We start from the raw sequence: 15,191 nt of genomic DNA, 5'->3' as shown, positions 1-15,191 counted from the left end.
AAATCTGTTGTAGAGTAAATGTTATGTATCGGTATCAGTATCAGTAAATCAGTAACTAAGGTGGGGTTTTTTTCCCCAGCCAAAGAGTAAGAAAAAATAAAATACATCTGGTTGAATCGTCATGAAAAATCAGTATATTACTTTATACTGTCATTACCACTGATTCGGTCTGGAGTAAACATGAAAAATATACTTCATTCATGGATCCCCAAAATTTATGAAGGCGTATTTAACAGAGATTGAGGCGCATCGCTTTATCAGTACTCTAGAAATGGGTGGACACTAACGCTGTCAAAATGTATTTTAAATACAATATTGACATAGCCTTAAAAGCCTCTGTAGGAAAAGGAATACAGCAAGTTAAGGAGTGTTTAGAACTCTGCCAAATATAAACAAAACAAATAACAACACCCAAAACCTTCAACCCAGGAACATACATTTCCTAGTGGAATCTAATTTTAGGAGCATCAGCACCTTAGAAAGGAGGCTGCAATGCAAGCCTATAGAAAGAAATTAAAAGGACCCCCTAACTGCTGGAAATGAGAACTTGAATTATTCCTTTGTTTAGTCTGATATTATTTTTAAACCAGCAGAACTGAAACTCGCACATGATCGTGGTGCAGAAATGCAAGCGACCATCAGCAGCCCGATACATACACTTCTCCCACCAGCACCTCGCTGGGGGAGGGCAAATCACTGGGATACATCATCCCATCACCCAAAGGGAAGAGGGCTCCTGTACCTCGCGTTCGGGTAATTACAGGGCAGGCTTTGTAGCGAATTAAACAGACAGGTAAAGACACTTCAACCCCAGTGTCCGAAAGGAAAATGTGAGTTGAGGTGTTGCGACTGCACGTTTATCTACTTGTGCCATTCATTTCCTCTTTTCCTTTATTCACAACACTGCAGTTCAGCAAGGCTGCCATAAAATCTTCACTGGTCTTCTGTTAACGTACTCAACACAAGACATGATGGATGCATAAATCACCAAAACTTTTCTCTTTTTTTTTTTTTTTTTTCCCCACTTTGCCATTCAGAGGAAAATTGAAAAAGATCTCTGAAATGATCATCTAACTGAACGAGGATATTTCCCCCAGCTACTTAATTACGGGGGTTTGAGAAGGCAAGTATATTCCAAAAGACTAATAAAAGGTTTTGAAGGATATTAAGCACGTGGCTTTTACTGCTAATAGCAGAAGCAGCCACATTAGTTCATTCCACATTCAGAGCCATCAAGTCTCCGACTCCTGAAGCAGACAACATCTGCAGCACAAAATATCCAGCTCACTCTAGATTATTACCAAAAGTTTTCTTTTTTCCTCCTGATTGTAGCTCTAATGTCTCAAGAGGATTTGGGAAGCGTACCGAAATGTTAATGATGAACTTGAGGATGTTATCGGTTTAGATTTTACAGTTTCACTACTGAGTTAAAATCACTTTGCCAAAAGCAAACATTCACCGCACAAAAACACTTGCTTGGAGTTTTCAAAGCTTCAAAAAGCCTTTGAAAAGCTGAACTGACAGCTCATTTTGCAAAGGGAGAGCAATTTGCCCCCCCCCCAAAAAAAAAAAAAGAAAATAGTTTAAAACTAGGGCCTGTTAGCTTGCTAGTAAACAAAAATTAAAAGTCCCCATTAACAAGCATCCAGGACAAAAGGAGTTAATATTTAATTAAAACCAGCTCTATCCACTGTAACAATGACCTGGAGCCAAACAAGGCAGAAGATGTATGAGTCATTCTTTCTGCCAGTGAATGAGACAGCTGATCTCCGAAGCCATTCCTCAAGACAAGCAGTCAGAACTGGAGTCCTGCCTCCATTCACAAAAACACAGTCCAGCATGAACCATGTGGCCCCAACCACAAGCTTTTCATGTCACACCCTTCCAGAAAGCTACAGCAAAGTAAACTTGAACTTTAGGCATAAACACACTGATTTCACTGCTTTGTCTCAAGATGCAGCGCAGACCTGGCCGAGGAACCTATTTAATAAATGAAAAGTTAAGCGAACTATAAAGGGCTTAAATTTAACTCTTCCTTCCCCCGGTCACAAACCGCTTCCAAAAGCTCGGCTGCCCTCCGGGGAAAGGTGCTCCGGTTAAAAAACGGAAACTTTCCAGAAAAACAAGAAGCTGCAAAACCTCCTCGCTTCACTTCCAACTTTATTTCGGGTAGCGGAACACTTCCTGCGGTGCCGAGTTCTCTGACCTCAAGCTTCACTTTCAGAGCTAAGAGCAACGCGTTTTAAAGTGTCACGGATTTATTCCAAGCGGCGAAAGAAATTTAAATTGACAGGGAATTATATACGAACAGCAGCATTTCTGGCTTCAGCTAAAGTAAGACTTGAGGCCTTAACACCAATAAGTCTACTGAGTTCCCTTTGATTCATCGTCACTTCTGAGTATCTGAAAGATTGTACAAGTTTTAAGTATTCCTGAAAGAGCTGGGGTGGGGGGGGGGGGGGGAAGGAGGGCGGTTTTGGTTGTTTTGTGTGTGTGTGTTTTGGTTTTTTTTTCCACGGGAACAACTGTTTCTAACAAAGGAGCATTCAGAAGGCAAAACAGTGACAAATTTCAAGATGGTAAAAAAATATTATTTCCCATAAGCACCGGATTTGCTGTCAAAACAACCCAAAACCCTTTTTACATAAAGTGAGATGCTCTGACTAATAAACTTAAATGCAGTTCAAAACTAGCTCCAGATCTCAAAATTCTTCCTTATGTGAATAATCCCTAGGAATACGAAGATGGGTTTGTAGAATCTGCTCCTCATTTGCTGCTATACTAAAAATGAGAAAAAAGTTAGCTTAAAAGGAACACTCACATTTAACATTTCACTACATCCCTCATAGTTCACAAACCACACCACGCCTTTGAAAATTATTGAGTAAAAGGCAGCTACTTTTCCAGCAAACAAGAAAAATCTTAAAAAGTTTATTACTACACAGACTTTCAGACTTGTAGATTTGTGGCGGTTTTATTTCTTTTAGACTTCTTTTTTATAAAGAACGCCCTCCCACCCCTTCATCAGCCTAATCTAACTTTTCTCTTTTTTTTTTTTTTGTGCACAGATATTTAAGATCAAGAGTTATGAGTATTTGAAAGCCAAATCTGTCAGATCACTGGCATAAAATTTATAAAAAAATAATAAAAAAAAAATAAAGGCTGCTATTCTCTGTATTACAAATTCAAAAATGAAAATCCTTTCACTGCTTTTTGGAGCGTCTGTCCCCATCAGACAGATTTCAGGCATGGATGTCTTCCATTATTATTATTATTATATATTATTATTTCTTGACTATTTTTGCTCCTATAAAAATGTGGATAGTTCTTCAACATGGCTACACAGCTTTTGCCTTACACTGGGTAAATTTTACAACTTTTTGGCAGAAGAAAGCTATTTAGCCAGAGTAAGCTGCTACACATCTTCGCTGATTTAAATTAAATCACTTTAACTAGACTAATATTTGAATATCTACTACTTTAATTAAAAATAATACTTTTGAGAACTAGAAACTACTCATTTTCATACCTCCTCATTTAAGAAATAAACTAGACGTCAACACTAGCCTAGACATCACCGTGGTGCTGGTGCATCCTTCATGATAGGGGAACAGAGGGCAGAAACTTATTTCCCAAAGTTCATTCCAAATTTGGGTGTTGATTATTTGAGAGAAATAACTTACTTTCAGATATGAAGAACTGACTTTTAAATATCGGTAGCTTGTAGTAGCCATCCACTCAATTTCGCTAAGCTGCAGTAGAGGCATGAACCCGTTACCTTTAGCTATTATTTCAAACCACTTACTGTTCACTTAATCTTTTTGTATTTTTTCAAGTGACCCAAAGAACACTGCATTCTATTTTTCAGTTTATTACCGTCTGAGAAGCATATTATCTGTTGCTCTAAGAAGCAGACCTAGTGCATAAAATCATTATTTATCTTTGCTTGGGATGTCTCTTCTGTATCATTAACAAGCTCTAGGAGAAACTAGTACCCAAAAGAGTAATTTTAAAGGAAAATCTAGGGTTTTGTTTATCTATTATTCCCTCAAAACTAAATGCTTTCACAATGGAAAGGAGACTTTAACTCACTAAGAATTTGCTCACTCTCTCTTCTTTTTATTCCAGAATAAGAAGTTACAGCTACCGTGATGAGATAACATTAGATTAACATCTGAACCATTTTTTTTCAAGTCACCGAACAATTGCTATCTGCCAAAACCAATCTGATTCCAAATATACAGAATCAGCAAAGTCATTTTATAGTATTATCATGACAAAATGTTGCCATCAAGTTATTTAAATATAAAACAGAAGATAATATCTGAATAATATTTGCCTTGGTTAGCAATAGGCAATTTTAACTATTTCCTTTCAAGTTTGAAGGTTGAAACAATCATTAAAGGTTTCCCACTTTCAATTTCTGGCATCAGGAAACAGTTATAATCTGTCTTCTGTCCTGCATAACAATTGACATGAGGGAACCTTATTCAGAGTAAGTTTTACATCAAAAGAATTCAGATTCTTTCCTACATATTTAATACCACAGAGTAAGAAGCAAAACTTCTTTCCATAAAAATCTAGCATACAGCTAGTGGAATACATCTTTAAGTTTTCTGTAAGTAGCATTCAGCTTGTTAATTATGGAGTAATAAAATATTTAAAAGGTTACTGAACTGTTTACATTTTGGATTAATTCTTTAATACATGTGAACCTCCCCCCATTTTCTATCAGAAAATAATACATTTCTCTTATGTTTACTTGTTTATCAGCAACTTGTCACAGGTGACACAAACTGTAAAAATCTCCAGGATAAAATACGTGATGTAGCTTCAGGAAAACCAAAAGAAAAAAAAAATCCCACAAGCATGTTTTGAGTGTCTTCAAATGCAACTCACTTTCTTCTCCTATCTAATACGTAGATTTTTGACCTGGTTACTCCCCAGTGGGGATCTGAACTCGTGGGAGAAACCTGGTCAGCTGCCACTGCTTTTCTTAAAAAGGGTCAAGATGTTTTAAAATTTCATGGTCATTTCCCTGGCTCCAGAGCATTATGAAAAGAAATATGTAAACATTACTGATGCTGCCAAATTGGCAGCCTTCTAGCCTATGAAGGTCCAGAAGAACATAAATGGACACATCTAGCAATGGGTAAACAAGTCTGATTTCAAAATCTGTTTCCTGGCTAAGCTCAATCATGTAGACATTTGAGCAGAGCTACAATATCCTCAAACACTAGTATATTACAAAGACTACCAAAAGTTCCTTTGAGTGGGTTTTTTTAATAAAAATTTGGGATCAAGTTTATAGCTCAATATTTGAGTTTCTCATCTTGACTTTTTATTTCAGTTTTAGTTTAGACTTCAGTAAAGCTGTGCAAAGTTTGTGCTTTATGGAACAGCTAAAACCATGGCATGGCCTGAAACACAGAGATTTCATAAAATATTTCTAGAACACTGAAAAATCTGTAATATTTATTCATAGTATGCAATGGAAAAATACAATATTCTTTAGCTTTATTATCCTCTGCTACATGAAAAGGCAACTTTTTTTTTTTGCATTTTTAAATACTTACCAGATGATGCTATCTGCTTTTACAAAGGTTCCTCAACCCAGCTGACACAGGACTAGACACTTTTCTCTCTCAAAACCTACCTAAATTTACTAAGTGAAATAGACTCAGCTAAAGAGAAAAAAAAAAGGCTTTCAAACAACTCATTCTCATCTAAAATAAGCAGTGCCTCCAGAATAAAAACTGCCATTACAGTAATTTATGCACCTACAGAAATGACTGTATCAGTTTTACATTCCGTATTATTTTTCAAACTTACATTATTATCTGCACATGCTTTATGAATCTGCTTTTATTTTCCTGACTTATGATGAATGAAATTTAATCATTTTCAGAAATAAAAACAACTGTGCCAGTGAAAAATCAAACTAAAAGTTCTCCTCCAGCAAAAAACAGTTATCTTTTGAGTAATATTTTAACATACTTCTGGCTTGTTAGAATGAATGAGATGATACAAAATAAAGAGATCCTTAGGAAAATTACCACAGGGAGACAGTTACAGTTGTATCTGATCATTATACTATAAAAAAATTATCTTAGTACTGGACAGCCTGTTTCAATTATTAGGAAAGAACCATATCAATTCATAAAAATATATCCTTTGATCCATGAATTTAAAGAGGACTTTTTGATTATACACAGAATAACCACACGCTAAGAATGATGCCAGGAGAATAAAAATGTCAGCAATACCATAATAAACAATAAAAATAAACATAAATAAACAATACCCCACAACTTACTTACAGGTTAAGAACTTGACTAACTATATATAAAGCTGTTAAAACAAAATCAGTATGTAGGCAAGTAGTCATCAGCAATATTTACCTCTTTCTATGAAAACCAGCAGCAAGCAGTTCACCCCAACACTCCTCCTTTCCCAAAAAAGCGTTAACATCTATTCTATAAACAACTCTGCATAGTCCAGTGCATGATAAAAATTAAACATATGGGAATACTCACATCAATTTAAATCAGGATAAATTTGGAGAGGTTATATTAACTTGCATCAAAATACTGTTTACTTCAGACGCAGAAGTTTACATAAATATTTCAACCAGAAACATTAAGAACACACAATGCACAAAAATCTTCATTCTTGAAACAATAAATATCAAAGAAAAAAAAATCAGAAAATATTGCTGAAGAGAACAAATACACTTCAACAAGCTGAAAGCCCCCTTGCATTTTGTTAAAGTTCTCTTAATGCAGCAGCTCGGTTTTTTGTTATTGCTAAATGAATCTCTCAACAGCTACTCTAAATTCAGATTTCTACATTATTGTTCTTAAACGTTCTCTCTTCAGCAGAATGTGCTCTGCAAGATTATTTGAAATACTTAAAAGCACAAGCAGGTGTAAAGCAGACCGATGCCAGTTTTCTAATCACCCACTACACAATCTCACAAGTACAAATACGAAGACAAAAATAACATGCAAAATATTTAAAGGTTTCAGAAAAAAAAAAAAAAAAGAAAAATAAATAGTACTTTTAAAGTATTCCATACACACCTAATGTTCTGTGTTGTGAACAAGGTGGAAAGAAGACACTTGCACTTAAATCTTGAAGCATCCCGTCCCGATGAACCCAGAGAAACTAATTTCTGCCATCAGAAAAGTACTCCACCAGAACACCAAATAATTATATGTGCTGCTCTAAAGGAAACAGCAAGCCCAGTTCTGGCTGTATGTAGTCTCTCGAGGTACAATAATATAAACCTGATCAATTGCAATTAAAATCTGAACACAGGCTTAGAACTTGAAGTCTTGGTGCATTAGTTCTTGCCAAAAGCAGATGTGATTGTGAGCTGGAAGCAATTTCTCCTGGTAATTTGTGATGACACTGGGTAGAGCAGCCCCAGAGTCCCCAAAGACAAACTCATCAGAGGCTCTAATGTATGCATGACACATGAGGTGGCTCTTTTAGAGCTCAATTAATTGGGCTGAACATTAAGACAGCAAGTTCAGGACTTTTTTTTTTTTTTCCTTCCCCTCCAGAGTTGTTTTTCCTCTTTTTACAAGCAGTTTTTTCCCTTACCTTCTGCAAGCCATGTCTCCTGTAATTGGCTCAGATCTTGAAAGAGTTCTGCAAAAAGATGAAGACATGGATGAAAGACTCACACCTTAAATCTGTTCATAAGATTAAAATATGTTCAAAATATATTTTTCCTGAAGAACAATGTACATGGAATCCTATTCTGGCAATCAAATGTACAGCCAAAGTAGGTATTTTGGGGTTACAGGTAATGATTTTTCTATACCTATTAATAAAAAAGAATTACTTACTGTATTATTTTATCAACTCTGGAAATAATAACCAGAATCTTAATCAAGCTCCGGAGTATAAAAGGCTCTTTCAGCAATGCACAGAAAAGTTAGAAATTATAATCTTTCTTACAGGTGAATTACTTCTCCTTACACAATTCAGGCCTCCTCCTGCAATATCTGCCCCCGATAAAGCTCTCTCGGACTTCAGCAGGAGTTCTGCCTGAGCAATGATGGAGTATTTTTATTAGCAGGGTCGCAACTATCATATAAAAATTTTGAAGCAAAGACCTGAGACGCCGCAATAGCAAACAGAAATGGGAAACCTTTTGTACTTCCCCTTATGTTTTACTTCGTATGACAGCGAATCACCACGATTTCCTCTGTGCTCTACTCACTGCACTTCTTTAAAGTGAAACGACTTTCTCCATGGACTAAGTTTTGCAGCAGCTTATCTTTTTTTTTTTTTTTTTTCCTGCAATTCACTGCAATCAATTGCTTATAATGGGTGTAAACCAGCAGCATTCGGCTTACATGCAAAGCTCAGAAACTCAGTTATGAAAATTCTGTTTACTAAGTAAGCTATTTGAACTGACAAATGGTTTATTTTTAATTTACTGTATTTTGAGAGAGACTTCCTCTTTGATGAATGCTGACAGACAACTATTTACATACACTCAAATGACAGAGGCTATTCATTTATCCTGTGGACCGATACCTCATCCTCATGTTGGGAAATCATTTAACTGAAAATCAAAAAGTTGCTTGCTTTTCTATCTACTCTAGAATAAACTTTTTCAAACAAGTAAGTAGGGATTTTGAAAAGTGTAGCAGTGTGTCTAAACCCTGGTAAGATTTATATAGGGGTAAGCTGTAGGCTCCTATATACCTTCCTATAGGTCTTACGTACTTACAGGAGGGCTGTAGGCGTAGCATCTATACTGACCTTGTAATCTAAAGAAGTGTTAACAGCTATTGCGAGACCACGGTTCTCAAGCTACAACCACGTGAGTGGCTACTGATGGGACTAAGTTACAAATCTTTGGCCCTCCAAAATTTGGTCCACTCTAGAGTTCCTTAACCCGATTTCCCAGGATTTTTAACCCTACCAGTGTCACACAGCAACAGAAACGGGCTACCAGACACCAGGAGCCTGACTACCAGCTATCCAGGAAAGCTGGAGTGAAAACCAACAGTCTGCACAGCGGCATCCTCGCTCCTGCAACCGCCAGTGAAGACACACCAGTGAAGAGGATGCTAAAAGCTGGGAGGAATGAGGAAAGCCCTCCATCTCAAGAGGCTTGAAGGTGAAAAAGGCAGGTGCCCTGACTTTTGTCGGATGCTGCAAAGGCTTGGCCTCCGTGCGTGACATCCGTGTGCCACATGTGCAGCAGCAACTAAAATGCAACAGGGTAAGTCAAGGAAAGAACATCAACTTTACGAGTTTACTGCCTTTGCCAGTTTGTTTTGCAGTAGTAAATGCAATTTTCTTGTCTTGTTTGTTCAGATTGATCTAGATATATTTATCTCCAAAATAAATAAATAAATAGCTCTCAAAAAGCTTCTCTGCATTAGTGGGGGGGGGGGGGGGGGGGAAGAACAAGCCCTCACCTTCTGAATCATGAGCCAGGTCTCTGTTAATGAATTTTCTTTTCCTGACATTTGTCGGTCTCTCATTACAGTTTCTCCCACGCGGATTCTATAAACAGGAAAGATCAGTTACTTTAGAAATCTGAGGGTTTGGTGTTTTTTTTTTTCATTTAATCAAGAATACTCAAAGCTGGCATGAATTCTTCACATTTTCAAACAGGGTAACGATCGCCTTGCAGCCTCCAATTTCTAGCAAAAGATATTGCTAAGCACCTACCTAACATCCTCCAAAAGATTCCTGTGACTAAACGCAACACATTTCTATCTATCTATGTAGACATCTATCTGTACAGATACGTATATAATGTGTTCAAGCAGCAACACAATACCAACCATGTATTTTTAGCATCTAAAGTACACAAACCTACACAATAGCACATAAATCCCCTCTGCATAAGCTACACAGGAGAACCCAGATATGAGATTATAATAGACTGCTTTGTTTCCCTGTGTTGCTTATAACATTGTTTGCAAAGTCCTGAAAGGAAAAAAAAAAAAAAAAAAGGAAAAAAGGAGAAAAGAAAAATGTTAACGTTTGCCTCAACTTCATTCTTCTGAGCGTTGCAGGCAAATGGAGCCAGAAACTTTGGATGCAGCTGCTACTGCTCTTGCCTCTCTCATCCGCTAATCATGTGCATGATTTTTTAATCATCCCGAAAACGTCTTTTAAAGAACACGATGCTTTATTGAAATAACTTAAGAAGGCAGGCTCATCTTTGCAGGCAAAGCTCCCAGATGAAGAGTCGCCCCTACAGCGGTAACAAAGCAGATACTCGTCTGCAAAAACTCCCCCACAGAAATAAGTCGGAGTCAAGTTTATAAACACCCAACTTTGAACCGATCACTCACATTGGTGACCATGTAAGGCACTTGCTGGTCATAAAATCCATCCATTCTGCAGCTCTTCCACAAGTCTTAGCTCAGTGTTTTATTTACTGGGCATTTGATCTGGAGATTTCCTCGGGATCTGGACTCCAATCAGCCTAGAGGGGGAATACAAGATGGCTTTTAGATTTAATTTTTTTTTTTTTTAAAAAAAAAAAAAAAAAAAAAAAGGAAAAACATGAATGAACTGCTTGAATTTGCATAGCTAATTAACCTCAAAGAGTCCCATTCATAAAAACAACCCTCCCTTCTCTGCCTTCACCTGGGTTACACTCTTCTGCCAGGAAAACACGGAGGGAAAGCACTTCGGAGGCAGGAGCAGCCGCAGCAAAGGGAGGCGAGAGGGTCAGGCTTTTATTTACGCCCCCCGCCGTATCCCCCGCGGCGATCCGCGCAAAGCGGCGGCGGCGGCCCCCGACTTCTCCGCCGAACGCGGGCTCCAACTCGTAATGGCGAACGGCGGGGCTCGCCGCGCACCTCACGGCGGCGGCCACAGCCACGCGCACACACACACACACACACACACACACACACACACACAGCCCCCCACACACTCCTCCCCCCGACACCCAGCCACCTTCTCTTCCGCCCCCCCCCCCCCCGGGCTCTCTCCTGCCGCCCACCCCCCGCGCGATCCCGCGGGGCGGCGGGCAAAGTTGCGGGGAGGAACCCACCTGAAGGCCAGGCGCGGCGGTCGGCGGCACACACGCACCCCAACAACAAACAAAACAAAACAAAGCAAAAAAAAAAAAAAAAAATTTCCCTCCAAATTTAATAAAAACATTAATTATTCCCCGGCACTTCCCCCTTGGAAGCGGCGAGCGCCACTGACAGAGCTCAATCCCGTGGTTTTTCCTCTCCTCCTCCTCCAGGGGCCCCCGAGCCGCGCCGGCGGATCCCCGCCGCCCATTGGCTCCCACCGCCCCCCGCCGGATCGCCGCCCGCCCGCCCCGGCCCCGGCCCCGGCCCCGCCGCCCCCCGGCCCCGCCGCCAGCGCGGGGGGTGAGACGCCGCTCTTCCCTCCGATCCTCTGCCCGGGCCGGGGGGGGGGGGGGGGGGGGTTATAAGGGCGGGGGGGGGGGATCGGAAATCGCAACTCGGATGCTCGACGGTGCCGCCACACCGGATCCCGGCATCCTCCTGCGGGAGAGCACACCACGTCCTCTACACCCACCCCCAACCCCCCCCTTCCCTCCTGCCGGGTGGCAAGGCAACCCCCTCCCCTCACAGAATTTATCGTTTAAAAAAAATAAGTAATTTTTTTAAAAAAAAAAAAAAGTTTAGCTCTTCTGACTCTGGAAAGCGAAATAAACACACACACACACACACACACACACACACACACACACACACACACACACCCCGCACACACACACACCCCCCGCACACACACACACACCCCCCCCCCGCACACACACACACACACACATATACACCCCGCACACACACACACACACACCCCCACACGCGCCTTTTCTGATGGCACAGCAGCCCCGCAAAACTTCGGCGAGAAGCTTCCCCCCCCCCCCCCCCGCACCGGCTCCCGCAGGATCTTTGGGAGCAGCATCCCAGGGCTGTCGGTTGGTTGTTAGGTTTTTTTCTTTTCCTTTTTTTTTTTTTTTTTTTTTTTTTTTTTTAGCTGAATCATAGAAAGCAATTGTTATTTCTACGAGGATGACATAATTTCTAGGTTTTGTGGACAGAATTTGGCAGCATCCAGGCACCGGATCTAGGGGTTGTGTGGGGTTTGGGTTTTTTTTTTTGGTGCAAGTGATGCCAGGACGTATCAAGCTCAGGCTTCCCGAGGACTTCTCAAAGAAAGTGAGCTTTCTTTTCTCCGTGTGGAGCGGTGGCTGGAGGGCTGTGTCCAAAAAAACCTCTGTTTTTTTCTGAACTGCCAAAAAGCACCGAAGCAGATTGCGTGGTTTCACGGAGCGGCTCTATTTGGCCTGCCGTTGAGCTCTGAAATCCAGGTATCGCAGGAATCGGGTGGTAAAATTTAGGTATTCACGACGCTGCCTTGCTGCGGGGTAGGAAGTTTTGGGTTTTTATGCTCTGATGTAGTTCAGCAATTAAGAGGCAGAGCCCCAAGCCAGCAAGTCCAACTTTGCCCTCAGCCCTTTCCGAGGGCTTGCTTTATAGCTCAGGGTGTAAAGGCAACTGAAGAAACCTGCTTTTGCATAAATTGCCTGCAGTGATGGTAATAACAACATTCAGGTTACGTCTTCTACGCTACTTTGTTTTGAAGATTACGGTTGTTTCGCTGCACTCTATTCTGGAGTATATTACTTGCCTCCCTCCACAACCTTTCTCTGTTTTGTTTTGGGTTTGTTTTTTTAATTTAACCTTTCTCCTTTGTGATCTCGCTATTCGTACTCACTTGCCATTTGTCCTGTCCAGCCAAGGAAGAGGGAAGCACCCACGTTCCCACCACTTTTTTCCTTCCCATACTGCTTCGTAAGGGAAAATGTCCACGACCAGCAGCTCGTTTTCTGTGTTCTTCCAGCTTCTGTTTCCACACACGCACCCCAGCACACCTGCAATTACAAGAAAGTACTTGATAATGTTCTAAATGTTGCACAAACCTGTAATCATTTCATGGTGGCCAAGTCTCTAAGTTGCTCCTCCTGTAAGCCACTTCTGTGATATAATAGGGCGATAAAACTCTACCAAATGCTCCAGATATAAATGAAATTTCCTGGATAATGGTTGCGTCATTTTGGTATTCATACCCACCTCAACCCAGAGACCACAGGGCTGATGAAGCTACCGTCTCCGGTTGTCCATCCCACCCTGCTGGTGGGAAGCAATCAACATGAAGCACTAGGCTTCACCATGCACTCTTCTAAACCAAAATAAGTGATGGATCGTCTCATCTTTAAACAGCGGCACTAAAAATTGTTGGTGTGTCAGTCGGACGAGCCAATGAAACCAGCCCAAGGTGATGTTTCTGAGGGACCTGAGACCCATCAGGTATGCCTGTGGCATCAGCATCGCTGGATCCCATCTTGAGCTTCCCTATACCACGGCATGGCACCGTGGCCACCTTCCAGCACACACACCGCCATGGCCACAGGTTTGGCACCCCAGTTTAGAGCCTGAGGGGGTTGGCACTCTGCAACAGCCGAGCTCTCCGCGCTCCCAGTTGGGCTGTAACTCCACGAGAAGCCATGCATTGAGGTGTCCTGGCCGGGGACACGCTGTATCGCTCACCATTACTCCTCACACCACAGGCCTCCTCCTTCCCTCCTCCCTGAGCTGCCCCTTTCACACCCGCTGAGGAGGAAAGGAAGAGTGAAGCTATTTTGAAGCCCTCTTCATCCTCCTCCTTCTTCATCCCCTGTGCTGAGTGGCACTTAGGGAAACTTCATTAACTATGAAGAGGTAGATGCTTACAGGGAAAAAAAAAAACCCAACCCAACCCAGATATCTACTGGCAACCCAGTCCAGGGTCTGCGTGCGGGAACACAGCCTTGTGCCATCACCCCTCACACCTGTCTTACGCATAAACTGATGCGGCCACAGGGATTATTTTGTAACTTTGCACGTTTGTCCAACATTCTCACAACTTCATTTAAACAAAGCTTTTTATGTTTTAACTGCCATTTTCAGAAAATGGTACTCTTAAATATTAAATAACGCCTTTTGAAAAGTAAAAAACCTAACCTCAAAATCACTTTGCTTTTTAATTGAAAAGACTAAATTTTTTTTACCAAGTTGAAGATGTTCAAAAAAATTGTGCTGAATATATTTCACTAGAAAAAATTGCATTAAAAATTCAGCTAGAAAAGTGGTACTGCTTTCGAAGCAAGATATTTGTTTTCTTTTATAAACAGACCTGTTCAATTACAACATAAAACTTCGCTATATATTGAAATTTATATATTATTTCCATTTCATAATGACAATGTATACTTCACACACTTATCTGAAAGAGGACAATGATAAATATATTTCTAACTTGTTTTGACACACCATGGAGCCACAAATAATTGCTGTAACATAAAAAAAGTAGAAGTAAACCCGGACAGACGGAGCAAAGACAAGATTTGCTAAACTGGTTTCTCCTGGAAAATGTGAGAAGAATCTAACCACATTTTCAAATAAAGAAATAAACCGTCATAATCTAGTATGATAACATCTAAATTCAATCTGGAAAAAAAAAATAATATGAACTGACTTGATAACAAGACAGAGAATTACGTTCAAAAATCCTTTAAAAAAATAAACCTTTTGGACATCTTCATAAAATTATGCTTACACCAAAGAAAAACCTTCAGAAAAGGATAGTCACAATTGAAATACAGTAGCCAAGTAAATGTCAAACCAATATTAAATTAAAAAAAAAAATCTCGCTTGTTTTTCTGAAATTGTTTCGCCTAACAATTCCTTCCAGGCTTTTCCCCAGTAAATGTGATGTACTTATGGGCCTGATATACAAGAAAAAGGGACGCCATCAATCCAGACAACTGTTGAGCAGCAACTTTTAAAACACAGTCTACAGCAGACTCAATAAAATAACAACTAAGCGTGGGACTGACTGCAGCAAAACTATGAAAACCTAATGAGATTTCTGTCTGGTAAATTAACCCTTGACCACATTTTAACCTCCTGATGCTGACTCTTTCAGCAGGTTAACAGTGGTTATTTTATTGTGATGCTACTGGCATACAACAAAGTAGTATGTAATAGCAAAATTAAAAAGAAAAAAAAACCAACAGAGAAATGAATCGGGCAGATACTTGCCCAACAGCATGGCTTTTTGTAAAGCCTTTGCTTCAAATGCAGCATTCAGGAGCGAGCCTTAAATTAGAAAAAAAA

At 40.3% G+C, this 15,191-nt stretch overlaps 1 protein-coding gene across 7 annotated transcripts in view; it reads right to left on the bottom strand.

Annotated features, from left to right (window-relative positions):
• Window positions 1–10,468, bottom strand: part of ETV1 (ETS variant transcription factor 1) — a 66,113-nt gene extending 55,645 nt beyond the window's left edge. For 3 of the 7 annotated variants that reach the window (XM_074150133.1, XM_074150135.1, XM_074150134.1), the window contains exon 1: window positions 7,083–7,143. In XM_074150133.1, coding sequence (XP_074006234.1) covers window positions 7,083–7,143 — 61 coding nt within the window. Of the gene's footprint in view, window positions 1–7,082; window positions 7,144–7,608; window positions 7,657–9,446; window positions 9,535–10,334 lie in introns of those variants that run through there. The other 4 variants (XM_074150128.1, XM_074150130.1, XM_074150131.1 and 1 more) reach the window with 3 other exon arrangements.
• Window positions 10,469–15,191: the final 4,723 nt, after the last annotated feature.

Source organism: Numenius arquata, chromosome 7 (genome assembly GCF_964106895.1).
Source record: "Numenius arquata chromosome 7, bNumArq3.hap1.1, whole genome shotgun sequence".
NCBI lineage: Eukaryota > Metazoa > Chordata > Aves > Charadriiformes > Scolopacidae > Numenius > Numenius arquata.
The sequence above is the reverse complement of the archived record's forward strand: the minus strand, read 5'-3'. Positions and strand labels throughout refer to the sequence as shown.